We start from the raw sequence: 27,392 nt of genomic DNA, 5'->3' as shown, positions 1-27,392 counted from the left end.
CGGGTTAGCCAAATGTTGAGGCATATGACAAATTGTTGAGGCGGCTGGTCAAATTTACATGATTTCCATGAGCCTTTTTATGTTAAATTTTCTATGACAAGCTGTGTGCTAGGCTGGAAGGTTGTTCGAGCAAATGAAGAGAATAGTTCCTGAAATGTGGCTTTGTTCTAATATGAATGGCCAGTGTGTATTCAGATGAATTGTTTCAGGACCCCTTTCAGCACACTCATCCCTTACATTTATGACCTTTAGATACCCATTTTTTATTTCCATCCCTACAATAATTTCCTTATCTGAGTTCCCCTATCTCTTATTTTCCTTTCTATCTTGGACTTCTTTTTTATTGGACTCTAGTCTCGATAGTCATGATACCTCGCCATTAAGATTAAAGTTTGACGCGTAGCGGACAATTACTCTGATGTATCAGAGGAAAACTCTGCAACTCCTAATGTACTGCAACTCCTAATGCACCTACACACACATACACACACACACACACACACACACACAACTCACACTTGGATGGGCTTGTACTCAATATTGTAGATACAGTCAACTCCAGACACACTCAAACACGCACAGTTCACAGTGCATGCACTTTATACGCTTAATAACAATACCTGTTTTTTATCATTCTTTAATGCACATTTTAATATTGAAGGCCGGCAGTTAATTGCAATTAATGAAAGAAGATGGATTCTTCATGCAAACCATAAATTAATTAACATTACAATTATTTAGAGTGGCAGTTAATCAGCTTGGAATTTCCTAGATGCTGCTGTGGCTGAGTCTGCTTTTGATAAATGTGAAGTCATGGACCAAAAGAGATGGGTGGAAAATGAAAAATGATACTAGACACATGTTTTCCAAACACCTTAGCTCCAAGCTCAAACCTTTCAAGGCCATCCTTCCCAAAGAATATCAATTATTCATTTGATAAGCCATACTACAGCTTACTACAGAAGCAAAAGAAGAAAAAAGCTCGGGGAAACACATGACAAACATGATTTAGTAGATAAATGAAAACCCCTTCTCTACATGTGCGATATTGGTAAGCTGATATATGGTAGAGTGGTGCCTTCAATATGTTGTGTTTCGCATTGCACTAGGTAAAGACCGTACATGAATAAAGCAAACATTCAGTCACCCCTTGTACACCTTCATCTCAACACATTCTCTGTCTGGGGGTGATAAACCTGGAGCAGAGGGGCGGTGGAGATTACTAACAGAATTATAGGGAGAGAGAGAGATGGGGAGGTAAACAATAGAATATAAGGTGAAGAAAGAAAGAGTTTGTAATGAAATAGATTAAGGATACAGTGTTTTACTATAAAGAAATATAAAGTAAGTGTGTGTGTGTGTGTGTGTGTGTGTGTGTGTGTGTGTGTGTGTGTGTGTGTGTGTGTGTGTGTGTGTGTGTGTGTGTGTGTGTGTGTGTGTGTGTGTGTGTGTAAATGAGAGAGAGCATTATTGAATGGATGGCATCCCAGCTGAGTGAACCGGACATGAGGGGAAAGGACTGTCTGTCTGTCTGTCTGTCTGTCTGTCTGTCTGTCTGTCTGTCTGTCTTAAAAGGGGTTACATTTATCCCACAAGGATGAATGAATCTAAAAATAACAGACCTCAATTAAGTCAGTGCATCACACAGATCGATCACCACTGTGTGTGTGTGTGTGTGTGTGTGTGTGTGGGTGTATTTGGAGTGTGTATGTGTGTGTATGTTTGTGTGTGTGTGTGTGTGTGTGTGTGTGTGTGTGTATACATGACACATTCATATTATGTATGTTAGAAATACATTGCTTAAGGACCTTGTACGAATGAGGAATCAGAATATTATTTTACTAATATAAAAAACACAAGACTAAGAGTATAGCAACAGTGAAATTGTAGTTTTTGTTTGTTTTTACTATTATGAAAACAAAATGAATGTATATATATATAATATATATACATATAATATATACATATTTGTTATATTATATATAACATAATGAATGTAATATTCGGTTAGATGCACACAATGCAAACGTGCTGCCGGGGATTTAAAAATAGTATAAACCATGTTGTCTCTGCCTAGTGTTTCAGAATTGAAGCATCTCATGAATTAGTGCTAGGGTAATGTATGATGAATTAGTTATGAGTTTAGTACAACATGGAAACTATTCCCAAATAAATGTCTCCTAGATTTTGTTTGTATTGTAAGTATCCATTGGGATGGCAAGAGTCAATGGCATGGCTTTAGGGTCACTCTTTCGGTACAATACAAATCAATATGACTAGCAATACCCTAACAACACCTATGCCTAGTCTCCCCTTTATCATTTAGTGTGTGGTTTTTACACTATGTACATCTGGAATGCTTTCCTTGAATATTTCCCATTTGAACACCTGTCCACTTGTTCTTGACATTCTCCAGGTGGAGAGGTGCCCTACACCACCCTGGCCACCAGGATGATGATGGGGGTGTGGTGGATGTTTGCCCTCATCGTCATCTCCTCCTACACCGCCAACCTGGCCGCGTTCCTTACCATCACCCGCATAGAGAACTCCATCCAGTAAGTAACACCTTTCTGCTTTCAATCTTTGTTCTATTGTGGATCGAAAATCTGTTCCATGCAGACATGCACACATACATGCACGTGCGAGTGCACACACGCGCACACAGACGGACGCACAAAAGCAGGCGCGCACACACACACGCAGGCCCACACACGCAGTCACACACACACACTCATACACATGCAGGCACAAAAGTTGCTGAGACAGCCTGGGCTGTATTCATGAGACACATGTCCTATTAACTATGCAATGGCGTTCCCATCACTGAAGACAGACATGACCACATTGGGGTTCACTAGGCTTGAGTAGGCTTGTGTTCTTCCACCACTTTTCATCTCTTAACCGGCCTCGTCACTTTTGTTGATGTCTCTTTTCAATCCATCATTCTATATAACTTATTTCCTGTGTGTGTGGGCGTGTATGTGGCTGGGTGAGTGGGTCTGTGTGTGTGGGTGTTGGTGTATGTGGGGGTGGATGTGAATGTCTGCCCACCCATGTTTCAGTTGAGTAAGAAAATATTACGATTTTAGAGAGGACAATTTTGTAGATCAAAAAATATTAACTCAAATCAGTCATTTTCTAATCGCACGCACACAAACACACACACACAAATACCCAGAAGGTCTGTTGTTTATCTATGCTTGTTAATATGTTTGCATGCTTCTTGCCCCATGGCACGAGAAAATACTCATCTCTCATTGGAATAATCAGAGCAGAGAAGCATGCAGAATGCCCGGCAGTGCCATGGTTAATAGTGCCTGGCGTCGGGGTAAATAACATTTATTTGTCTGAATCTCATCTCGCGGTGTTCCTTAATTTGTGTGCGTCACTCAATGGTTCCCACCCGTCGTCTTGTATTTTTCTTCCATCTGTCATGAAATCAAACACAATATCTCTATGTGGAGTCTGGGGCTTGGATATTTCTTCATAACGATACCTTGAAAAACATTTCCAGTGTTGCCACTTTGACAGCAGCAAAAACAACAACAAAGCAATGTCTGTCCACCGACGGTTGATAAGTGCATTTGAATCTTATGAAAAAAAGATGAATATTGATCCATAAAAATAAATTGGCCTGATGGTGGATCCTCATCAGGCCCCATATTGTGTCCCCCTCCCTGAGTGATGCCTAGCTAAGCAGCACTTATATGGTGCTTTCGCACACAGATGAGTGCATCTCCTCTTTACTGGTCTTCCCAAGCACCTCTATCCGGTTAATGTGACAATAACTTTAGCAAGGGGGCCTCGCTTTCTCTGTTGTTTTGTGGCCCCTCTCTCTTTTTTTCTCTTCCTGATTGTCTGTTTACATTAGGTACCATTACTTAGCACTGTTTGCTGCCTTATTCAGCATCCATTCAGCTGATTCCGGATTTCAATGTGTGCTGGTTAATGAGTTGACTCTCCTGGGGTCATTAGAGGTGTGTTTACCTCCTAAACAGTGGCAACCTCTGGCCCAAGGGAATCTAAATAAGGAGGCGATGGGGCGTGGCGCCTGATGTGCTCCAGAAAAACGATTCTGAACGTTATTCCGAGAAACAACAACGATTCCAAATAGTAATTCTTGTGCTCACCCAGCAAATGCAAGAATGGGGGGATTCTGCAGCATAGCCAAAGAAAAAAATATCCCTTCTTTTATTTCTGGGACATTGTGATGAAGTAGAGAACAGACAGCGATTTTGTCATCTGACGGACAACAATTTTGAAAATGAGTCTGAGACTCTCTGCTGTAAGCCATGAGTTCTAGCCCAAATGTTAATTCCTTCCTCTCGTCCGGAAAAAGAAAGAAGAAAAAAGTTCCCGTCGATGGCTCTGTACCATTTCACGCTCTGATGTTTTCGCTCGGTTTCTGTGTAAATGTGTCGCTGTCCTGGGAGAGCGGTGAGCTGGCAGGGAGCTACGAAGGGCCAGAACAAGGGAACAAGGGAACGTCAGCGGAGAAATAGAGACGAAGAGAGAGAGAGGTTCAGAGAGAGGCGTAGAGAGAGAGGGAGGGTAAGATGAAGGGAAAGGATGAAAGTATTTCATGTGGTGAATAAATCTGGAAAGGAATAAAGAAATTATTCCAGGAAAAGTGAAGAAGGAGAGACCAAAGACAGGTGGAGCCAAATACGTTTTTTTTTTTTAAAACTGCTGATTTATTTTCTGCTTTGATAAAAATCTGCAGCGAGGTGATGTGTGTGTGTGTGTGTGTATGTGTGTGTGTGTGTGTGTGTGTGTGTGTGTGTGTGTGTGTGTCTCCTTTTCCTAAACAGAACAAACATATTAACTATAAGAAAATATAATATCATCTCTTTCCAAGGATTGTCTTTTTATCTAAGTTCTTTAAAGATAAATAGGGCAAAACAGCATCTTAACTGTGTGTACCCGAACATTACTAACAGAGAGAGAAAATGACAAATGAATGCTTCTCGATACATTTACACATGTACATAAATGGGATTGGAGAGACACACATACTCATATAAAGGCGCCAATATAGCCCACTGGCGCTTGTGTGATGACATGTTTATGCTACTTTATGAATAAATGTTGTTGTATTGGATGAGTATGCTATTAGAATGGACATGTTTATGTGTACTAACATGCAGTGCTTTCTTTTAAAAACAATCTGTGGTGGCCTGACTGTCGCCATTTGAAGAACAACAAATATTTATATATTTATTTTTATATATATATTTTTATATTTTTTTATATTTTTTTTTTATCTCGTAATGACTCCCCATTAACATTAGCTGGGCATCTTATTGTAAATATTTAGAGAGACTATATGGTTTTAAAGAAACATTCTCAGTTGTTATATATTTATACCTGCAAGCATCAGGCTGTGTTTACACAGCCTGATGCATCGGCCTGTTTTTACACACGCTGATGCTGTAATCTTGATACATATACTTAGGGAAAACGACACACTGCTGTAACCCATTTTTTTGTAATTTATGCAAGTTTGAATAATCTATCTCATTTTCTTATAACTTAATTTCAACTCATAAGGAAAAACGTAGCATTCAGGTTCAAAAAATTGTTCAGTAGAGACAGAATTAGAGAGTGGACGCCTGTAGGAGGCTTATGCATAACAAAGGAAGGTTAACGAGACCCAGGTGTGTCTCGTTAAGGGGAGTCCTGGCAAAAGCTCTCTCATCCGTCACACACACACACACACACACACACCCCCCCCCCCCATCCCCCCGACCCCTGCAACCACTACCCTAATCTATGCTGCACTCAATTTAACTACGTTATGCTCAGATAAACTAAGATAGACTAAGCGGGAAGACACCTCCACAATAAAGACGTAGCTGCAACGGACGTCCAAACGACTTCACCATTTCACACATGTTCTCTGGCGTAGATCAATCATCATTGTTTACCCAACCGTTTAGTGACATTTTCATTCAGAACTAGGATTCAGAATGGAGCCTTGTTCATCATGCGAAAATGATACATTCCCCCCCCCCCCCCCGGTTTTGCCTCAGGTCTCTCCAGGACCTGTCGCGGCAGACCGACCTGCCATACGGGACCGTGCTGGACTCTGCGGTCTACGACCAGGTGCGCTCCAAAGCCATGAACCCCTTCGAGAGGGACCCCATGTACTCTCAGATGTGGCGCATGATAAACCGCACAGGGGACAACAATGTTGACGAGTCAAAGGAAGGAATCCGCAAGGTAAGGCTTTTCAATAGTTGTCTTTCCTTTAGCTTTTTTTTAACTGTAAGAAGTGCACTGAGTATCCCATAGCAGGTGGCCATTCATCAATAGCCAACTTGTATCATTTTGTCGTTGAACTCCTTATAGGGTCATAGATCTATTCCACTCCTGTGTTCAACCTACACTGCCATGCTAACTTTTCCACTGGAGCCATCACTTTCGTTTCAAACTTATTTCAAACTTTTTCTCCACAGCCATCACTTTAGTTTAATTTGGTCTTTGGAGATAAAGGCCAGAACATGATGGCGGCAGTAGAAAAAATAAGTAGTGCCGGTTCATATATAGCTTACCAAGACCGAATCCCTCTCTGTCACATCGAATGTGTGTCACCAATTTGCTCAATTATTTAGTCGCCCATATTGTGGAATGGTGGCAACAATATTATATATATATACACAGCTTTAATAACTCCTTTCAAGTAGCATTACCCATCCGTTTATTGAGCAATGTGTTTCAGCTAAACCCACTACACATTTTGTTATTTCAGTGAATTACCGAGGAAAGAGTCACTCTATGATGGATTTGAGCGGTTTGAGTTTTCCTGCTGGCTGCATGACGCCTCATATCGTCTCAGTGACCTCTGTGCACGGCAACCGCTCAAGGCTTTCTTAAACCCCGTCAACGCTCTCCCGCTCTATCTCCGCGCAGCATATTGACAAACAAAGCGCAGCCGTGGCGACGCTGTGGTGTTGTGGTGGGCCGCTGCATGGGTGTTGGGGGGGGTGGGGGGGGATAAATCCTTCTAAACGGTGTTAATGATACATACACGTACACGAGTGCAAAGTTAAACACTTAATCCCCGGCATCTAATTATCTAGCCGTTGTAAATACCTGCTTGCAGCATCTCATTTGTACGCATAATGTATGCTTTGTGTACACACCAGCCTCCTCCCGCTAGCTTAGCGTCTAGCGCTAGCCCCCGTCGCGCTCCCGCTGGAGTATATTAGCATCCTATATTAGAATCCCATTTGAGCAGCAGCCAGCCTTACTACAAGGCGCAAAGTTTAATTGACACGAAAGGAGGTGTGTGCGGTGTGTGTTGTGTGTGTGTGTGTGTCTGCACTCGTAGAGAAGAGGTAAGAATCACATGGATGTGTGTGTGTGTGTGTGTGCGTGTGTGTGTGTGCACTCACTCTTATAGCAGATGACGCGTGACATTTTAAGGTGTGAGTTGTTTAGAGGCTGGCCAGATTTAGTTGGTTGAGCATGTTGACTGAATAAGTTACGATAGTCTGCTTTAATATTCGGAGTCTGCATGATATTCCTAAACGGAGCAACGTGTGTGTGTGCGTGTGTGCGTGCGTGCGTTTGTGGGGGGATGGATTTATGGATCATCATTCATGACTCGTGCTGTTTCTAAACCTGATAAATAAGCCGCCCAGTTGCGTTCTTCCAGGCAACACTTCTGTTCGTGTCAAGCAGGCGACAGGGGCCTGTCACAGCTAAGGGTTCATCTGAGACACCTGGGATGCGAGGCTGTGACACTCAAACACACATGCACGCACACATACGCAGACAGACCCACACATACACACATGCACTCACACATCCCCACACATGCACATGAACGCACACACGCTTACACTCAATCACTCAATTACTCACTCATTCTCGCACACACACACACACACACACACACACACACACACACACACACACACACACACCTAATATGCATGTGTTTGCAGACGGCCGTAAATCCATATGAATACAATCTAATGACTGAGGCGGCTGGGGTGAAACGAGAAGCATAGCCTTCTTATTGCCCCAGGAGATTTCCCATCGGTGGGTTCAACACTGAGATTTAATGACGGCCAATTCCTTTCCTTTGTCACTGGATCGGGTGTGCTCGCTGAAGAGCCGCGCCTCCAGAGAGCAGCTGAGCCCACCTGCCCCCAGGGGGGTCCGGGAGCTGCAGAACAGGGGGGGCTAGATGAAGGCGAATAGGGGGCCCTGGCCCCCCCAGGGGCTTAGGACGGGGGAGGTCTAGTTATTTTCTTTCATTTCTGCACCTCCAACCCCGTCTGGCAGGGGTGGTGTCCCCAGAGTGTAGCCTCTCTGCTGCTGGGGTAAACAAGGGGACCTCCAGCAAGACCTCCTCTGAAATGGCCCTGTACCGATGTGGTGGCCCTCTTTTCCCTGCAATGCTCGCTTTTCTCTCTTCAGCCACTATCTTTTTTACTGTGCGTTTTTTTTTTTAAGTATTCCTACCTTTTGCTTTCTTATTCACACATTTCCCTTTGCTGCTATGTCTATCATATTTTTCTCACTGTAATCCTGCTTCCAGGTTCCCCACCTCTGCTCCCCACTTCCACTTGTCCTCCGGCTTCAATCTCATTCCTTTTTTATGTATCAGTCTCTCTCTCTCTCTCTCTCTCTCTCTCTGTCTCTCTTTCTGTCTCTCTTTCTTTCTGTCTCTCTCGCTCTCTCTCTCTCTCTCTCGTTCCTGTAGAGAGACAGAGTGCACTCTAGTGGTACTGTGTTGGTACTTTGCCATATCACGTTTGGGTTGATCTGTGCTGTGTGTACCTTTGAGCTTACATGTTTTTTTAGAATACAAACCGACGCACTCAGGCAGACACAAACACACACAGGATGTTGAGATTTGAGGGAAGATGGGTGTGCAAGGGGTCCTGTTTAGGGGTCGCCACTACATGCTGAAGACCTTTGTTTGTTAATTCCTGTACTTGAAGTTAAGAAACGTATAATATATATTCACAGCCATTTCCAATGTTTCATAACTTTGAATCCTTACCCAAAACATAAAAAATGAATTGACCTGTGGTCAATGATCACCCTTGCCCTGGTGGTCACTGATCACCAATGACCAGGTCTGGGACTTGCTTAAACAGGTTGCGGTCCAACCCAACCTCCCCCCTCCCCATTGCAGCAGTATTTGCTTTTCAATTGGCAATCCCTGATCAACTTGCTTTTTAATCACTGCACAACAGCATTGAACGAGACATATGTTCAAAACCCATAGGTTTAAAATAATATCCCAGATGTAATAGCAGATGTCCCATTAAAGTCACATGCCTTTGACCGAAATATATATTTTTGACATATTTCTTATATATTTTTGATGGATTGCGGTAAAAGTTAAAATGATTTCTGCAGGGCACTTAATGACCTACTTACGCCACTGTCATCTTGCCATATCTTATGATAATAAAATTAATTGACGTGGCCCTTGTTATTAAGCTTACGTCAAACATTACTGTGGGCAGATGAGAAAGCTAGGAGGGCTGTAATTCAGATTCCAGAGCGTTCTGCACAGTTGTGAGCGATTGTTACGGTGCGTCGTACAGACGATTTATAAACAATGTTATATAATTGAAAGATAAAAAACATATAATGCCCACTGGCATTCGGCATGGAACGAAGCGGCTGTACAGGAACTTCCTGCATCTCCAGATGGCTGGTATGTACCTAGTACCTCATGCTCACAGTGACTCACCACCTGTCAGATCGTTTTTCGAATTCAAAGCGTTCGATATAGAGCACTTTGGAGGCCGTCCGAAATGTTTTGCAAGCAGGCCGTAACTTGAAAATAGAGCATAATTTAAGTGAGAAGGAAGAGTTTTGACGTGAAAGTGTTTTGAGAGGGCTCAATGCATGCACAGCTCTGCATACACACAAGCACAGCGATAACCTCTGTCACATCTTCCCACTTCTCTGTATCTCACACCTGTTCAGTCAATGGCTCAACGGTTTTAGATTTACTTTTGGTTTTGAATGCCATGTATATATTGTTTCAATCTGTAATCTCTTTCTGTTTCCACTTATTTAAGTCTATCCGTACCTCCTACATGGGTGTCTTTGAGTCTCTCTCTCTTTCGCTCTCCCCTCTATATTCCATCCTTTCTTCGTCTCAATGTAGCTCTGCCCTCTTTTTTCACCTTAATCTCTCTCTCCACTCACTTTGCCCACAAGTCCCTCATCCCCCTTCCCTCCTTCTGTCTTTGTCAATAAAGCTCTCCCTGTGCCGTGCCATTGTTGTCTGCTCTGCTCTATGGATTTTCCCCCACTTCAGATTTTCGATCCCCTGTACCACAATAGTATTATGTGCCCAAACAGGTCAAAGTCTGCAATGTCTACTCTATCACGGGCACACAGACACTCACGCATAAATCAGCAAACAAAGGTGTGTGTGTGTGTGTGTGTGAGTGTGTGTGTGAGTGTGGGTGTGCGCACACACGTGTGTGATTAGACATGGCTGAAAGGTAAGAATGCAGACATTTGAGCAAGAAGGCACTTAACGTCTAAAATATACATGCCTGGTATCTCATCAACTTAATGTCAAATGGGGTATGAGAGGGGAGGATGTCACTGTTCTTCACGTTTATCTCACAGCCACCTAAACGTCATCATCGTTGCAAACATTGCAATCACTCGAGGACAGGAGAGAATGTCTTGCTTTTTTTTCCTCAAGGTGGAACCATATGGTTATTTTTAACTATGAGTAATAGTGTAAGTATTAGCAATAGTGGTGCTCCTTTTTATTAATCGATTGTCTGCTCTCAGAGCGTGCTCCACCTTACTTTTTAAATTGTTAAAAATGATGTCTGCTGGAATATAGATAACAGATAAGTCTAGTGAAATGAATTAGTGATCAGATGAAGAGCACAAATGGGTTATTTTTCGCAAGAGTTCCTTTTGAAGTCTCACACAGCGATTGGATCACGGACAGATACACTTAAGAGTCAGGTTCTCTGGCCAAAATGCACGTCCTTTTCTGATCAGGCCCACGCTGCTCAGAAGATGCAAGAGAATGCGTAATGGCTCTGGCATGCTTGAATTTATAAAGCTAAGCTCAAAGACGCACACATTGTGAGCTCACTCTCACACACACACAAAGGATAGCTTTTTTTATCTTGCACATTTGCACACTGGGAAAATACATACTCATTCAAGTTCAAATACACACACCCACACACACACACCTGCTTCAGTTGAGGCTGTTGCTCAACATGTCCCCTCTCTGGATACCTTTGTAGGATTGTAAATATGCGTCGATGTGTGTTTCCAGTTTTTCTTTCGGTGCAACTTCCTGTGTTCGTTGGCATGTTAGACCAGAAAAAAAATAATGTTGATCTTTTTTTTTTCGCTTTTATTGATCAAAAAAGGACAAAAAAAGAGTGGTGTTTTCTGAAGGAGTGACGTATTTTATTGTTGTGGAAGAGCAAACGTTTGTCATGATTTCAAAAGCAACCAAATGTACCGGACTGCTTTCTACGGATTGATATAATCTAGATGCTCAAGACTCTATGATCAGTACTGTGTCGATAGCAGTGGTCTGTTATTCATAGCAGCGGTCTGCTATTCAGAAATAACCTAGAATTTTTAGCCTAGAATGGCGTAATTGACCAATCAGAATCTGGCATCTATAAAGCCATGTAATAAACATGTGATTTACAGGGCAATTTGACAGTGGACCAGAATATAGCGAAAAGCATAGAGAAAATTTCCTGGATAGATTGACTAATGAATGGGTGCGTTTTATTCTTGAGAAATGTTCTAGTTCAAATATTTTTAAGGGTGTAAATTGCTGCAATAGAAAAGTCAAATAGCGCAGGTCCAAGGTGAATGGTTGGATCCGTCTACCCAGTTAAAAAAAAAACGATTGTTTTCTATGTCATGCCCTAAATTCATCTCAAGGAATCCTTGGCATCTATGATGCAGTTTTCAGTTTTTCAATATCAATTTCAATATGCTGCATTTCAATTTCAAATCCCTCACATAACATGAATATAAAATAGAAATGACCAGAACGGCTGATAAGGTCATTCATATCAACAGCGGCGAAACATATTGAATTTTTGAGAATATATCAATTGTTATTGTGTGTGTACGTGTGTGTGTGTGTGTGTGTGTGTGTGTGTGTGTGTGTGTGTGTGTGTGTCTTTGTAAATAGGATTCTTTTAAATGACAATGCATGTAGACATGTATGCCCTGCTCCATTATATCTAAGTACAATCCTAAGACTGTCACACACACACACACACACACACACACACACACACACACACACACACACACACACACGACCTATAGCATGATAATTAATCACACTTACTTCACAAATCTCAGTGGTTCCCTTTATGCTCGTGGCGGAAGTGCATATTGTGATTAAAAACATTCCGTTAATGGCCTGACTTATTATACATATGTTTTATTATAGTCCACTCCCCTCTTACAAGCCTTCATCTGCGGACATATCATCTCCCTATGGCTGAATATCCATCCCCCGTAATGACTGTAGGGATAATGGCGCTTAACATAATTTCCTCACCTATCCCCACGGAGAGTGTTGCGATGTCCTCCCAGCCGCCATTCATTTGCCCGCTAATTCAACGGGGAGATTGCAGCGATTTCTCCAGCAGCAGCCATGCATGCTGGCTAATATGGTGGCGGCTCCCCCCTGATCCCTCAAACCCCCCTGTGCGCAGGAAGGCGTGAGCGTTATGTCCCCTCCCCCTCCACTCCCAGGAGAACCAGTTGGACCCAGGGAAAAGGGAATCCAGGAGGTGGGGTCGGGGTTAGATGGATGTTTGGGGAGGGAGAGAAAGAGGAGGAGGAGGAGGACTAAGGGAAAGTGCAGAGGACAGGAGGGATAAGAAGACAGAAGACCTGACGAGAGAAGGAAGACGTGGCGACGGGAGGAAGAGGTGAGGGGAGGTGAAGCAGGGGGAGGTGAGGAGGAACTGGATGAGGAGGTGATTGAGGGGGAGGGGAACATGAGGGCTAAGGAGGGGATGTGAGGGGGAGCCACAGGGACGACATGTATTGAGAATCCGCAAGAGGGGCCGTGAAGGAGCTAGAAAGACTGCAATTTAGCGACGTAGGAAGAGGACGGTGGCCAAATGTTAGGACAGGTGCGGCCGTGTTTTGAGGACGAGGGAGATCTAAAGATGGCGAGGAAGACTGAAGGTTTTCAATTCTCTTTTTTTCTTCACGACTCCTGTAACTGCCTCTTGGGGGCAGCAGCCAGTGGAGCTAATAAAAACCAATCAAATATAAGTGAGCGGAAGGAGAGGGAAGAGACATAAAACAATGTGCAATTGAGCGATACAGTAGAGGGAGATGAGAGTGAGGGAGGGAGAAGAAAGAGACCCAACTTTCATGGACATAAATGTTGTCTAAAGGATCACTCCTCCCCTGACTTCAAGAATGTGCGCCAAAGGGCAGGAGAGTCTAGAGTTCAGGGTGTTTACATCTCGGGTCAAAGGTTATGGGTATAACCCCAATGCGTGTCGTCTGCCTGTGGGCCTCCCTGATCAACACTCTTAACCTCAACCTGCTCAGTACTGACATGGGTTCACCGTCGGTCGCTTTGGAGAAAAAAGTCTGCTTAATAGTAATTAGTTTGATGTGCCTTCATGGCTTTGGTGTTGAGACCACGTCCACGCGTACATGAGAACTTTTTCGTTTTCAAAAGATATATTCCTGCCAACACCTGTTGAGCATACCCATATACGTTTGGACGAGGCCTAAGATCATCCTCAGTCATGATAATTCAGTGTGTATAACACTACAAACATTGCTTCTAAGGTTCACTGTGGAGAGCAGAGTGGAGTGATGGACAGGAGGAGAGACGGATATATAGAAAGAGCAGGAAAAGAAGATGGCTGGGTGAACACAATATCCACAGGTCACAACATATGAATGTCACTGCAATCATTTGACAGATTGTATTACCTTAGTGGTACAATAGAGGTTCGGCAAACACAAGGCTTTGACTAAAGCTGGCTTCTGAGGTTGAGCGGTGTGTTGCATGCTGTCAGCATCAAACAGGTAAAGCGCAGCTCACATTATGGTAGTAATAAATGATGTTGAATTCCACTGAAATGCTCAACAGTAATAGGGGCCTCACAATTATTTTAAACCTAACCCTAACCCCCGTCTGAGAGAGATAACAGTGTCAGATTCTGAAGGTCTGAAAGGAAAAGGATGGCACGTTTAAGGGCTTGTAGAGAGTGTGATAGACACTGGTAGACAGGCGTGTTGCCAACCCACCCCCCCAAAAATATATAATATTTCTCCGTAGCTACTCTCTAAGAGTTCTAGCTACGATGACCAAAGAAAATCCATTACGGAACTATTTGACATTTCAGACTCGGACAAATGTCTTTAATAGAAGTTGCTCACACAAAGAGATTGGCATTAATTGATTGCCGAAAATGTCACTTTTTTATTTATTCATCCAATGCTGTGTTTGCACCCAACAGCAGTGGTACCTTAAGAGCATGTAGAGAACTATACTATATTATTGAGTCCAATCACCTGTAACAGCACAGCCCTCTAGACATATAGTATTTTTCATCAAATAATAATGTAATCATCTATGGATATGTCGTCTAATTGGCCTGTCTAACTAACCCACCACTATCCAACAATCCTGCCTTCGTTCTCTAGACCTTTTCTGTCTGTCTATCTTCAAATTTCTCTCCGTTCCATGAACCTGTTATCTCCGTTGCGCTCTAGATAAACTGTGAGAGGTTGACTATCTCCTGCCATTTTTTTTTCTCAATTCCCAGAGTCCTCGGGTCCTCAGTTTTGTATACTGTCATAAGAGATATGACAGTATATGACATACTATTTAAACAGAGCATATTAATGACATACAGTGGGGCAAAAAAGTATTTAGTCAGCCACCAATTGTGCAAGTTCTCCCACTTAAAAAGATGAGAGAGGCCTGTAATTTTCATCATAGGTATACCTCAGCTATGAGAGACAAAATGAAAAAAAAAAATCTAGAAAATCACATTGTCTGATTTTTAAAGAATTTATTTGCAAATTATGGTGGAAAATAAGTATTTGGTCAATAACAAAAGGTCATCTTAATACTTTGTTACATGCCCTTTGTTGGCAATGACAGAGGTCAAATGTTTTCTGTAAGTCTTTACAAGGTTTTTACACACTGCTGCTGGTATTTTGGCCCATTCCTCCATGCAGATCTCCTCTAGAGCAGTGCTGTTTTTGGGCCTTCGCTGGGCAACACAGACTTTCAACTCCCTCCAAAGATTTTCTATGGGGTTGAGATCTGGAGACTGGCTAGGCCACTCCAGGACCTTGAAATGCTTCTTACGAAGCCACTCCTTCATTGCCCGGGCGGTGTGTTTGGGGTCATTGTCATGCTGAAAGACCCAGCCACGTTTCATCTTCAGTGCCCTTGCTGATGGAAGGAGGTTTTCACTCAAAATCTCAGGATACATGACCCCATTCATTCTTTCCGTCACACGGATCAGACGTCCTGGTCCCTTGGCAGAAAAACAGCCCCAAAGCATGATGTTTCCACCCCCATGCTTCACTGTAGGTATGGTGTTCTTTGGATGCAACTCAGCATTCTTTCTCCTCCAAACACGACGAGTTGAGTTTTTACCAAAAAGTTCTATTTTGGTTTCATCTGACCATATGACATTCTCCCAATCCTGTTCTGGATCATCCAAATGCTCTCTAGCAAACTTCAAACGGGCCCGGACATGCACTGGCTTTAGCAGGGGGACACGTCTGGCACTGCAGGATTTGAGTCCCTGGCGGCGTAGTGTGTTAGTGATGGTAGCCTTTGTTACTTTGGTCCCAGCTCTCTGGAGGTCATTCACTAGGTCCCCCCGTGTGGTTCTGGGATTTTTGTTCACCGTTCTTGTGATCATTTTGACCCCACAGGGTGAGTTATTGCGTGGAGCCCCAGATCGAGGGAGATTGTCAGTGGTCTTGTATGTATTCCATTTCCTAATAATTGCTCCCACAGTTGATTTCTTCACACCAAGCTGCTTACCTATTGCAGATTCAGACTTCCCAGCCTGGTGCAGGTCTACAATTGTGTTTCTGGTGTCCTTTGACAGCTCTTTGGTCTTGGCCATAGTGGAGTTTGGAGTGTGACTGTTTGAGGTTGTGGACAGGTGTCTTTTATACTGATAAGGAGTTCAAACAGGTGGCATTAATACAGGTAACAAGTGGAGGACAGAGGAGCCTCTTAAAGAAGAAGTTACAGGTCTGTGACAGCCAGAAATCTTGCTGGTTTGTAGGTGACCAAATACTTATTTTCCACCATAATTTGCAAATAAATTCTTAAAAAATCAGACAATGTGATTTTCTTGATTTTTTTTTTTCATTTTGTCTCCAATAGCTAAGGTTTACCTATGATGAAAATTACAGGCCTCTCTCGTCTTTTTAAGTGGAAGAACTTGCACAATTGGTGGCTGACTAAATACTTTTTTGCCCCACTGTATGTGTGTGCTATTTTCTGAACGCAAACGTGTGTGTGTGTGGGTGTGTGTCTGTTTGTGTGCCTATGTGCGTGTTTGTTTTTGTGTTGCCTCTTGCCACCTGTTTGCCTTCGTAAATCCCAGTCAAAACTAGATCTATCCTCGGCGAGTGTGTGTTTGTGCTATGCCGCTATCTTACTGTCAACAAGTTATGGGTCAGGTCAGTGGCCAAGGTTACCACTCAGGGTGGCCCATCTGTAACCAGTTTCAATTCTTTTTCACGGTTCTTCTTGCCCCTGTGTGTGTGTGTGTGTGTGTGTGTGTGTGTGTGTGCTTGCACCTGTCTATTTGTTTGTGTTTACTTGTTTGCGTGCTCGGACAACAGAGTACCTCAGGCCTGGTCAACAGTGCGTGCTCCAGATCAATTAAAGAATAAACTTTTTTCGTGTCAGAAGTTCGCTGTGCATATGTGCGTTTTCCCCTTTATTTCTGTGTTTTCATTCTCACTGCACACGCACACACCACTTTAGTGGGACGCCGTGTCTTGATCACATCATGAATAAGCATGATTGCTTTCATTCATGACTGATTCATCCACTTTTGGTGGGTTTCGGTGGGGCTTTTCACAAACGTTATTATAATTCTGTTATAATTCTGTTATTCTGTAATTCTGAGTTATTTCTGAGATATTTTGATTACCATTTCTTTAAAATCCTCAAACAATGCAGTGCTCAATACTTGGATCTTGGATGTGAAAAAGATTCACATTTTTGTCTCCAGAAACCTTACTTTATATTGCTTGTGCCTGTGTGCATAGTTCGGAGGGGCCGATAAAACTAAAATAAATCCCACCTGGATTCATCTTGAAGGCATGTCTGCCCTTGTATCATAAATGTCAGGGCTACCACATATCACTACACCCTAGAGAAGGTCTGGTAACAGCACACTTGCATTAAGGCTGCAGGGTGTATCATCTCAACTCCCTCCATAACACTGTGCTCTGCACTGTACTCTGCTATGGCTGTACCTCCGCCATTAAAATGTTGAAAAAAATATAACATAACATACAACACATAAAATGTATGTATCCCTGTTTGTTTTGGAAAGCAAAAGCAAGGCTCATTAGGATTCCATAACCATGGGACCGAGCAGAAAACATATTTTTGCTGTAAGTCTTCTGGTCCTCCTTTTTGATACCACAGCGTTTCTTTCTGTTTGGCCCCCCGACGTGTGTTTGTGTGTGTGTGTGTGTGTGTGTGTGTGTGTGTGTGTGTGTGTGTGTGTGTGTGTGTGTGTGTGTGTGTGTGTGTGTGTGTGTGTGTGTGTGTCAGTCTGTATGGGGGGGGGGGGGGGGGGGCATTTGGAAATAATCTCCAACTGAGAAAACATAAGAGCGACAAAAGAAGAAAGAATGAAAAATTAAAGTTAACTGATATTTTTTTACTAATCTTACTGCTTTATTTAAATTGCTTTCTCCTTTCTTTTCCATCATCTTTTATGTCAATCTCGCACTTCCCTTGTTGAGTGATCTATTGGCCTGTGGACACAACCATCAGAGAAATGTCCACATTCACTTTTCTGCCTAGTTAGTTTGTATGTGGTTGGTTTGAGGGCTGACGTATAGGTCAGTGTATTGCAGTGTTTCACTCGCACATTGTGAATGGTTGTTCTTATCCCTCTGCCTGAGGTGATGGATCGCTCAAATAACCTTCCACACACGCTTGACTAATATAATAAGAGTGCACAGCACGTTGTGGACATTGGATGTAAAACTAATAGATGTTTAGGATAAATCCGCAAACCAGTCTCAGGTTTAGTTGCTCTGCACTCTGTAATAGGAGCGTGGGTCAACTGGCCTCATCATCCACTCATAACGAGAGGCTGACGATCGATTAAACGGTCGAATGATCAAATCGAGATAGCGACCCATTTGTGCAAAGACTGCCCAGTAATAAGGACAGCTCTGTCTTCTCCGGCTGAACACGCCTTGCACTCTTTACCCTCTCCTCTCATGGTGTCGAGGTTCCAAAGCACTAATGGGACGGTCTGCAGCTCTCTACCTCACATGCTAAAACCGTCCACAGAGCAATCAGCCGACCACATAAGGTAATTGAACTTTCCAGCCAATAAACATGTACTCATTCAGGTGACTGTTCCGAGATGAGGGACGCTATTACATTAGCATTTTCAAATTGACATGTTTTGGGGATGAGGCGCTGGCACTAAACAGGTACACCTGATGTCTGCCAGCACTTCCATGTCGTAATGGTTTGCGGTGGAATCCTTGAACCCCCAATCTGACCCTTTTTTGTTATGAATAACCCCGTTTTTGACATCAAACTCACGGAACGCATGCTTTTTGTGCCAAGCCCATTTTTTTACTGAACATTGTCCTGAAATTCCATTTTCATGGTGAGGTGTCCCTTTTACTGTCCCCCAATTACTTAATTACTCTATACTGGATCAACAGTTGTGTGTATTTGTATGTGTGTATTTTATTTCTATGACTTTTATTTGCTATTCTATCGGACCAAGTTACAATCATATGTACACATGTGCATGCCCAGACACACTTCCACATGATCAGAAAAGGAGAACGCTACTACAGATGGTAGGGTTGGGGTCAGGGCTAGGTTTGCGTCAGTTGTTTTAGACTGACATATGTTGAGCTCAGATATAATTAAGCTGACAGTACCTGTAAAACAGACTAGAGGAAGAGGGAGAGGGAGAGAAAAGCCATCTGTTTCTCTTGACTTTTCACGATTCATTGGCACTCGTTCAATTAACTGAAATTTTTTTGAGGAGATTAAAAGGCGGGAGCAGGGACAAGGGCAGGAGTGATTACATAACCTTGATAGGAGATCAAAACAGAGGCACTGGAAAGCAATAAACAAAGGAGAAACCAGAGCGGGGGTTATTATTAGGGAACGAGATCAAATGGCTGAGAAAAGTCAGTTGGTGTTTGGAAGTTGGGTATATCTGCATTCAACCTACTCCACATTTGATTTCTCACTCTCCTCTGTCCCTCCTTCTCTACTCCTCCAGCCGGCCTTTAGCCCACCTCACCCCCTCTGTCCTCCCTCACTCGGCCTGCCGCCATCCTTTCTGTCTGTTTTTTTAACTGGCCTTCATCTTTTACCTTTTCTGTGCTTTTTGGACCATCTACCATCTACCAACTTCTCTCTCTGTCTCTTCTCTTCTCTGTCTCTCTCTATCTCTGTCTCTCTGTTTCTCTTTATCTTTCTCTCTCACTCGCTCTCTCTCAATCTCCCTGTCTCTCACTCTCTCTCTCTCTCTCTCGCTCTCTCGCTCTCTCACTCTCTCGCTCTCTCTCTCTCTCTCTCTCTCTCTCATATCCCCTCTACTGTCGAAAAGGCATGCTATCTCGGGCACCCTTTTGCTTTTTTCTTTGTCTGATGCCAAGGAGTTGGCCAGCCGTCTTTGAAAGAACAGACGGCCACAAGGCTGTGGAGAAGAGAGGGAACGCAGCAGAGAGAAGAGCTGGAGCGGAGGTCAAGGTGGTCTAGGCTCGGCTATCAGAAGAGACACTAAAGGAGGGATAGGAAAGGTAGGATGAACGGCAGGAGCCATAAAGCGAGGCATAAAGGGAGGGATGAGAGGGGGCTAAGAGGGAGATAAACGGATGAAGGGATGAGAGGAGGGAGAGAGGGAGAGGAGCGTAGGAGGTATTGGTTTTGGCCCGGGGCTTAGCAGGTGGAATAACTTCTGTTTTCTAGGTCACATCTCATCTTTGACAAGAAGCTCCAGGAGACAGTGCTGTACACACATTCTCACCCCACACTCGAGCCTACACAGTCACGGGCGCACACACACACCACAAAATAAAACCACATGCGTACACATAGTACACACCTGTACATATGGACACACCCGTACAAGTAAACATGAAATGATATTCCAGCACATACACACACACACCAGATGGGAACACACACACACACACACGCACACACACACACACACACACACACACACACACACACACACACACATATACACACACCAGATGAGTGCGCACACACCAAATAAACTCATCCACGTACAAATAGCAAGGACACGCATGGAAACACCGGGAATAGCAAACATAACCAAAGTGATATTCAAACACACACACACACACACACACACACACACACACACACTCACAGACACACAAACATTATTTTTAACACATATGAGCCATATGTGTCCTAAATGGTTGTCTGGCTTGTGGATTTATAAATGATGTCATGCTGTCCAATGGCAGTAAACAAATTTTAAAAAAATCTTATTTTTGCAAGGACCTTTAACTGTGTACTACAACATAAGAATCGTATATAATTCAAATGTTCCCCCATTTAAATGCTAGTTGTACTGCTAATTGTACTGCTACTGCTAGACAGTTGTACTGCTACTGCTACTGCTAGTGTTTCTCTTATTGCTAGCACGACCATGTCATCTTATTTCTCCTTTAAGGAGATAAATCATAGTCTGTAATACATTTAATTACAAATACATTCATAAATAAAATAAACAGAATACATACTAGCAATATAAATACGTAAATGATGCTAACTCTGAGGGCTAGCAAAGGGGGGTCAGTTCTTTATAGACTTGGACATCTAGAGAGATTGAAGGGTACATCCTTCTATTTTGATCTCTTTCCATCCTCCTCTCTCTATTGCTCTTTCTCACTCCTGTTCTCTATCTCCCATTCATTGCAATTATGACAATTTCTGTAAGGTTTTAACTATGTTTTTTAAACAGTCTCAGTGAGACAGAGAGGTGTGAAGTTTGAAAGAAGGTCAAACTAAAACTCTTCCATTATTCCATTTGGAAATGCTTTAAAAGGGAAATCCTTTCCTAATGTTTAAAATTCCCCAATGTTGGATCTCGGGGACTTTGTCTTGACCCTTATAGGCCTGATTAATCAGTTTGTCATATTGGTTTAACACATGAATCCTTACTCGGTACTCAAGCTTCATACTATAATTTGATCCAGCTATTTTATAATTTTTCTTCCATAATAAAATAATAAAGTGTAAAATATCCCATCTTCACATTCACGCATATTAAACTCTGTGTTCCTGACTGAAGTTCGAACTCTGGAACTAAAGGTCGCTTTAGTAAAGTGTGGCGTCTTGTTCTGAGTACGGCTTGCCTTTATCACATGATTAAGTTAAGGTAATGTGAGCTGACCAATTACCTGCGATTGTATCATCTGTACTGAGACTGGGTTTTAGCCAATCAAAGATGTGTTTGATCTGAAAGTCAAGCGGCTAATTAGGCCTTTGGTATACATGCCGTTATTCTAAGGTCAACGTTGAGGGAGACTGCTTTTATTATGGGCAGAAATAACCAATTATCGTAGAACAAATATGATGAAATCCAAGCATTACGCCATGCAATCAACATGACATGACGATTATGTATTTTTTATTAGCAGAAAACCGAATAAAATAATAATAGCCATTTCCATCAAATTAAAAAGAAAAAAGCATGCTCGCAACTCAAGGTGTGCAGTCGGAATCAAATGATTATTGCTTGTGTGGCGTCCTCCGTTTCTCGCAATCTCATCATATGCACTCTCTGCACTATACTTTTCATATGTTGCTTGCTGCATGCAGCATCTCTGCTAATTAGCAAGTAGCAGTACTCCATGTGCACCAGCAGATGTTTGCGAGAGAGCACACGACCAAGAGACGAACAGAAGAACGTGTACCGAGGGAGCATGAGTAAACAAGCGCAGTCCCCGATCCACTCACAAGGATTCATTCGGAAAAATGCAACTGAATAAAACAGCATTAAAACTAAAGCTGCAAAGACACATTAGATTATTCTGCCAGATTGTGTTAAGTGTTGCATCTTAGTTTTGGCTCAGTGATCCAGGTCCCACGATGCTTCTTCCCAACATCTGTCCGGCATTAGTCCTCTCCTCCTCCACTCTCCCATATCTCTCTGGCCTAACGAGGGCTGAGCCAAGATTTGAATGTGGCGTCGCAATAGGTGATTTGTTTAAGTGTTTGTGCGCGCCCCTGTGTGTGTGTGTGTGTGTGTGTGTGTGTGTGTGTGTGTGTGTGTGTGTGTGTGTGTCTGTGTGTGTGTGTGTGTGTGTGTGTGTGTGTGTGTGTGTGTGTGTGTGAGAGATGGTGGGTGGGTGGGTGTTTTCTCTTTGGGTGTAGCAAATGGATGACAGCTGAGAGCTAATTAAGCAAAAAGTGGGGACAACAAATTGGAAGATACAGAAAAGGTCAAAAACACCAACCAATATCCACTTGAGTAGATTAAACTGTTTTCTTACTGGGGGACAGGGAGGCTGAGTGCTGCCGCTAAATCAGGCAGGCGAGACAAGATGGAGGAAATCGCAGGGTACAGATACCACCTGTGCAACAGTCTGTGTTATCCCATTGTGTGAGATCTATGTTGTAAACACTGTACGCGCGCTCCTCCCACTCTGTTGTCCGGGGACACGGCCAACGTAATCATATTATTGTGAGGTATATTGTTCTCCTTCTACCACTTTGGTGGGGCCCTGCAAGAGATAAGAGGCAATGTTATTGGTCTTCACCCTATTCATTCGGTCACACTCGTTTTCATCGCGCTATCGCTCTTGCTCGTTTACTCCCGTACTTTTTTCGGAACGGTTTGTGACCTGAGATATCCGTACTGGTCGATGTGAGGGGTGTTTCAGAGTTCCAGACAGATTCAAAAGATTAAAAAAAGATTTAACCTAATAAAATCCTTTTTTTTTTTTAACCAACTGAAATAAAAAAAAGTTTGGAGGACGTTACGCTGCCCTGAGCTATCCCCCCCACCCACCCACCCTAGCGCTAGCGGAGCAGTTATAATGCATGTGGGAAGTGCCACCGTCTGCCCGGGACACATGATTGATTTGTTAGTAGCTAATCCAATCCTTATTCAGATATGCACATATCAGCCGACCTGCTGCCAGCACACACTCTGACAGTATTTGGCACGGGAATTGGCTCTTTTTGCAAATTCTAACTAATTTGCGACTCAAGCCCAAACAAAAACAGCACACATTACAGGCAAGCAGATACAGTGGAAAACAAGCCAAGAGATAACAGGTGCGGTTCGAGTGGGCGTGCATGCATGTGTGTGTCAGCTTGAGCACATACTCACTAACCTAATTATGGTCCTATAAAAACTCTGAGGCTAAGACAACGGAGTTCCATATCAATGGTGACACTGAGTAATTGTCCCATGTTTTTTTCCACTGGCTGTATATTTTTCTTTCATTCGCTAGTCATTCTTGTCTACCATGTATCCTGCTGCATTACTCCGATGTCCCTTTTTATCTCATTCTTTATTGAAGGATGAATGTGCAAGGATGAAGACATGCGCATACCAGTATTGAGTTGTTAGGTTGATCCTATTTTCTATTCATTATTTACATATATTTTTTGATTTACATTATTCACGTTATACATACATGTAGCAAGTTTCTTACAGAGATTTTCAAAAGGCAGAAACCGCCCAGCCAGGTCGTTTGCGCAGAAGCTTTTTAGCCATTTAACCAACATTTGTGTTTTTCTTGCCTGAAGCTCTATCTGTAGGCGAGGTGAGACTTGTGAACCTCTATCTGTAGCACATTATAAAATGACAGCAGATAAGGGATGGTTGAAACATTCCCTTAGCTATCGGGAACAGAGCAAGGGCTCCAAGCTATTCTTAAGCTGATTTCCATGGCCTCCAGTTATCCAAGCTGGGGCCCCACAAGGAAGAGCAGGTCCCAGCAACCACGATTACAAAGGCTTAATACTAAAGAAACCGGGCGTGGACATTTTAGGATTCAACACCCGTAGGACATTGGGAATAATTACAATTTTTTTAAAGGTTCTAAGAAGAGTCGGGAAGCCCGATGAGCCAAGCTGCATTCCCGCCCTCATGCTGGGGCCCCCCTGAAGGGGCTTTCAACAGGGGATGGAAAGCGAAACAGAAAGAGATGATTGGTCTGCTTCTTGACCTCTCCCTGGGTAGACAGAGTCTGGGGGTGGAGTACGTATTCATGTGGCTGCTAATGACAAGCAGAAAGAGAACATACACAACAGAGGTTTTTCATAAGACAAAGTGGCCAAGTCAATCAATCTGTCCATCAAACACTTATGAAAGTGTTGTGGAAAGGGTAACGAAGGTTATCAAACATTGCTTTTTCTTCATTAGGATAATCCCCTCGGTGGAGTCTGTTTTCATCTTTCGTTATCTGTGAAAGGTCTTAAGTGCTTTCATCTTTTTGTTTTCTCAAACGCAGAAAAAAACCTGCTTCTCACATCCTTATGTTTCAAACATACCAAGAAAACGTTGTTTTTTTTTACTTTTTAATATCAAATGGAAGATTACTTTGGAGGTCTATACCGGTTCCTGACTTTGATCGAGTGCAGCCAAATCCTTTGTGGGTCGATGCACTCTCTATCGTTGTTATATACTGTCTGAACTAAGGGGCATCACCACTTCTCTGTGAAGCCTCAGGCATTGCAATTAGATGCTAATGACTTCAGGGCATAGATTTTTAACATTTTAAAACCAGAACTGATGCTTTACTTTTTATAGTTATGTATTTTGTCGATAAAAGCGGTAGCGGTTGTATTGACATCTGGTTAGCTCGAAAGCTTTATTCTTAACATGGATGTTTGCATCTTTCCCCCTATCTTTCCTTTACAAGAAAAGTCCATGGTCATATGGATCTACTGAATTAGTTTTACTTGAGCAAAAGGGTTCTAGACATAATAAATAAGACAAGATAACAAAATAAGACAAAATGGTGCAGTGTTTTCTCTTCAGAGAATGAATGTCAATAAGGAGAAGTACGAGAGATTGAGCACGGAAATAGGTTGAAATGCTTTAACAAAGGCAAGGGGGTTTGTCTCTTTCGTTTAATGGATTTTTCCAGCTTGGCTCAGTAACACATCTGTTGCAGAGGAAAACCAGGTCCATTACTGACTTAAGATATACTTCTGTGTACAATGTGTGGGCATGTGTGGATGGGTGAGGCCAAGCAAGTTTCAGCCATGATGTCATATCAGTTTTTCTGTTTGTCCTCTCAGTTTGTAAGAGAGAGCGTCTGCATTTTCTTGAGGGTGATTGTGCTCTCAAATGTATTTTAACTTCAAACTTACCAGCTGCTTGTGATCTGCATGTACATACCCTGGCATGCGATAACTCTGTGCACCCTGCATCATTTCACATCATACCTAAACCTCGGAGAAGTCCTCCCTGTTCCTTCAGCACAACTGATTTTTCCAGCATTTCTCTACGGCGATCATGGTGTTGTAAACAGCTGGCCAGTGTCCCGGGTGCCGTCCCAGCGGGCATCATGTAAAAGCGGATAGTACATTTAAAGTGGAGGTTCCCTCGTGAGTGAATCCCATCGACCTCCCATTGAGATGCATAAACAACGGTTTGCTTTGTGAAGTGTGCCCGGTGTTGTTGTGAATAAACCCTGCCTTTGATGGAGACACGCGACAACAGTGTTAAGTGTCCCAGCTCTCGACACTAATAACTGTTCTTTAGTGCTCACCGCCATCCCAGCAAGACTTCTAGCGATCCTTCTCTCTTTTAAAACTTGTCAAACAGATGGTTTCAGGTCTGGCACTTCAAAGCACTACTATTTCCATGACTATTTCTACCTGCTGTGTGTGTGTGTGTGTGTGTGTGTGTGTGTGTGTGTGTGTGTGTGTGTGTGTGTGTGTGTGTGTGTGTGTGTGTGTGTGTGTGTGTGTGTGTGTGTGTGTGTGTGTGTGTGTGTGTGTGTGTGTGTGTGTACGGATGTTGGTTCTATTATGTCAACTTCCCTGCAATTCTTTTTTGATGCTAAGCAACACAGACTCATGAGCGTATAATAATAATGAAATGCCAGCACTTGTGACTGATGCCTTTTGCTAACCCTCACTTATATGCATCTGTTTGATTTATTTCAAAACGTGGCTTTGCAGCACTAATAATGGTAGTTGCCCCAATGTTGGTTGTATGCTTTGATGGACGTTTACAAGTCATGGATGGAAGCAACCGTAAAGTGACGAAATGTAAATATTGACTGGTGTGAACGTTCTCTCTAGTGAAAAATACATTCAATATCATTGTCTCCAAAAATAGTTTCTCAAACTTAATGTAATCATTCTTATTGGGAGGGACTTAAGAGGATCCAGTTCTGATGATGAATTAACGAGGGGTCATTTTGACATGGTCCCTATGATAATGTGCACGTGACTAACTATTGTGCAGGTACAAACATACACACACACACAGAAGCATGGAACTTAAACCCCTCCCCCCCATTAGGCCAGTCGGTTTTTCCTGTTGCAGATACAGCCTGCTGATGTTCCCTTCTTTCCGTTTTTTGTAGGTTAAATACGGACATTTTGGCTTTGTGTGGGATGCGGCTGTGCTGGAGTATGTGGCTGTGAACGATGAGGACTGCTCTTTCTACACGGTGGCAAGCAACGCCCCCGACCGCGGCTACGGCATCGCCATGCAGCACGGGAGCCCCTACCGGGACGTCTTCTCTCAGAGGTAGGAGCTCCCATCATCCACATACCATCATCCCCCCCCGGAGACGCCTCCTCTGAGGTAGGAGGTAGGAGCTCACATCATCCCCTTCTGGACACATATCCTCTCGGAGGTGGGAGCTCCCATCATCCGCATATCATCATGGTCTCCTGGGGACGCCTCCTCTCAGGTTGGAGGTAGGAGCTCACATCATCCATACACCGTCATCCCCTCCCGGAGACGCCTCCTCTGACGTAGGAGCTCACATCATCCCCTCTTAGGTAAGGGCTCACATTATCCGTATTTCATCATGGTCTCCTGGAGACATCTCGTCTCAGTTAGAAGCTTGCATCATCCGGATATTATCACCACCTCCTGGAGACGTCTTCTCTGGAAGTCTCCTCTCGGAGGTGG

General features: G+C 43.1%; 1 protein-coding gene across 1 annotated transcript in view; it reads left to right on the top strand.

Moving 5' to 3' along the window:
- grid2 (glutamate receptor, ionotropic, delta 2) overlaps window positions 1-27,392 on the top strand; it is a gene marked incomplete at both ends in the record, with an annotated part of 386,075 nt that overhangs the window by 339,728 nt on the left and 18,955 nt on the right. Inside the window, 3 exons of the mRNA XM_079730216.1 lie at window positions 2,417-2,555; window positions 6,033-6,222; window positions 26,836-27,002. Of these exons, the coding sequence (XP_079586342.1) occupies window positions 2,417-2,555; window positions 6,033-6,222; window positions 26,836-27,002 (496 nt within the window). The remainder of the gene's footprint in view (window positions 1-2,416; window positions 2,556-6,032; window positions 6,223-26,835; window positions 27,003-27,392) is intronic.

This window comes from Pollachius pollachius, assembly GCF_949987615.1.
Source record: "Pollachius pollachius genome assembly, chromosome: 1".
NCBI lineage: Eukaryota > Metazoa > Chordata > Actinopteri > Gadiformes > Gadidae > Pollachius > Pollachius pollachius.
The sequence above is the reverse complement of the archived record's forward strand: the minus strand, read 5'-3'. Positions and strand labels throughout refer to the sequence as shown.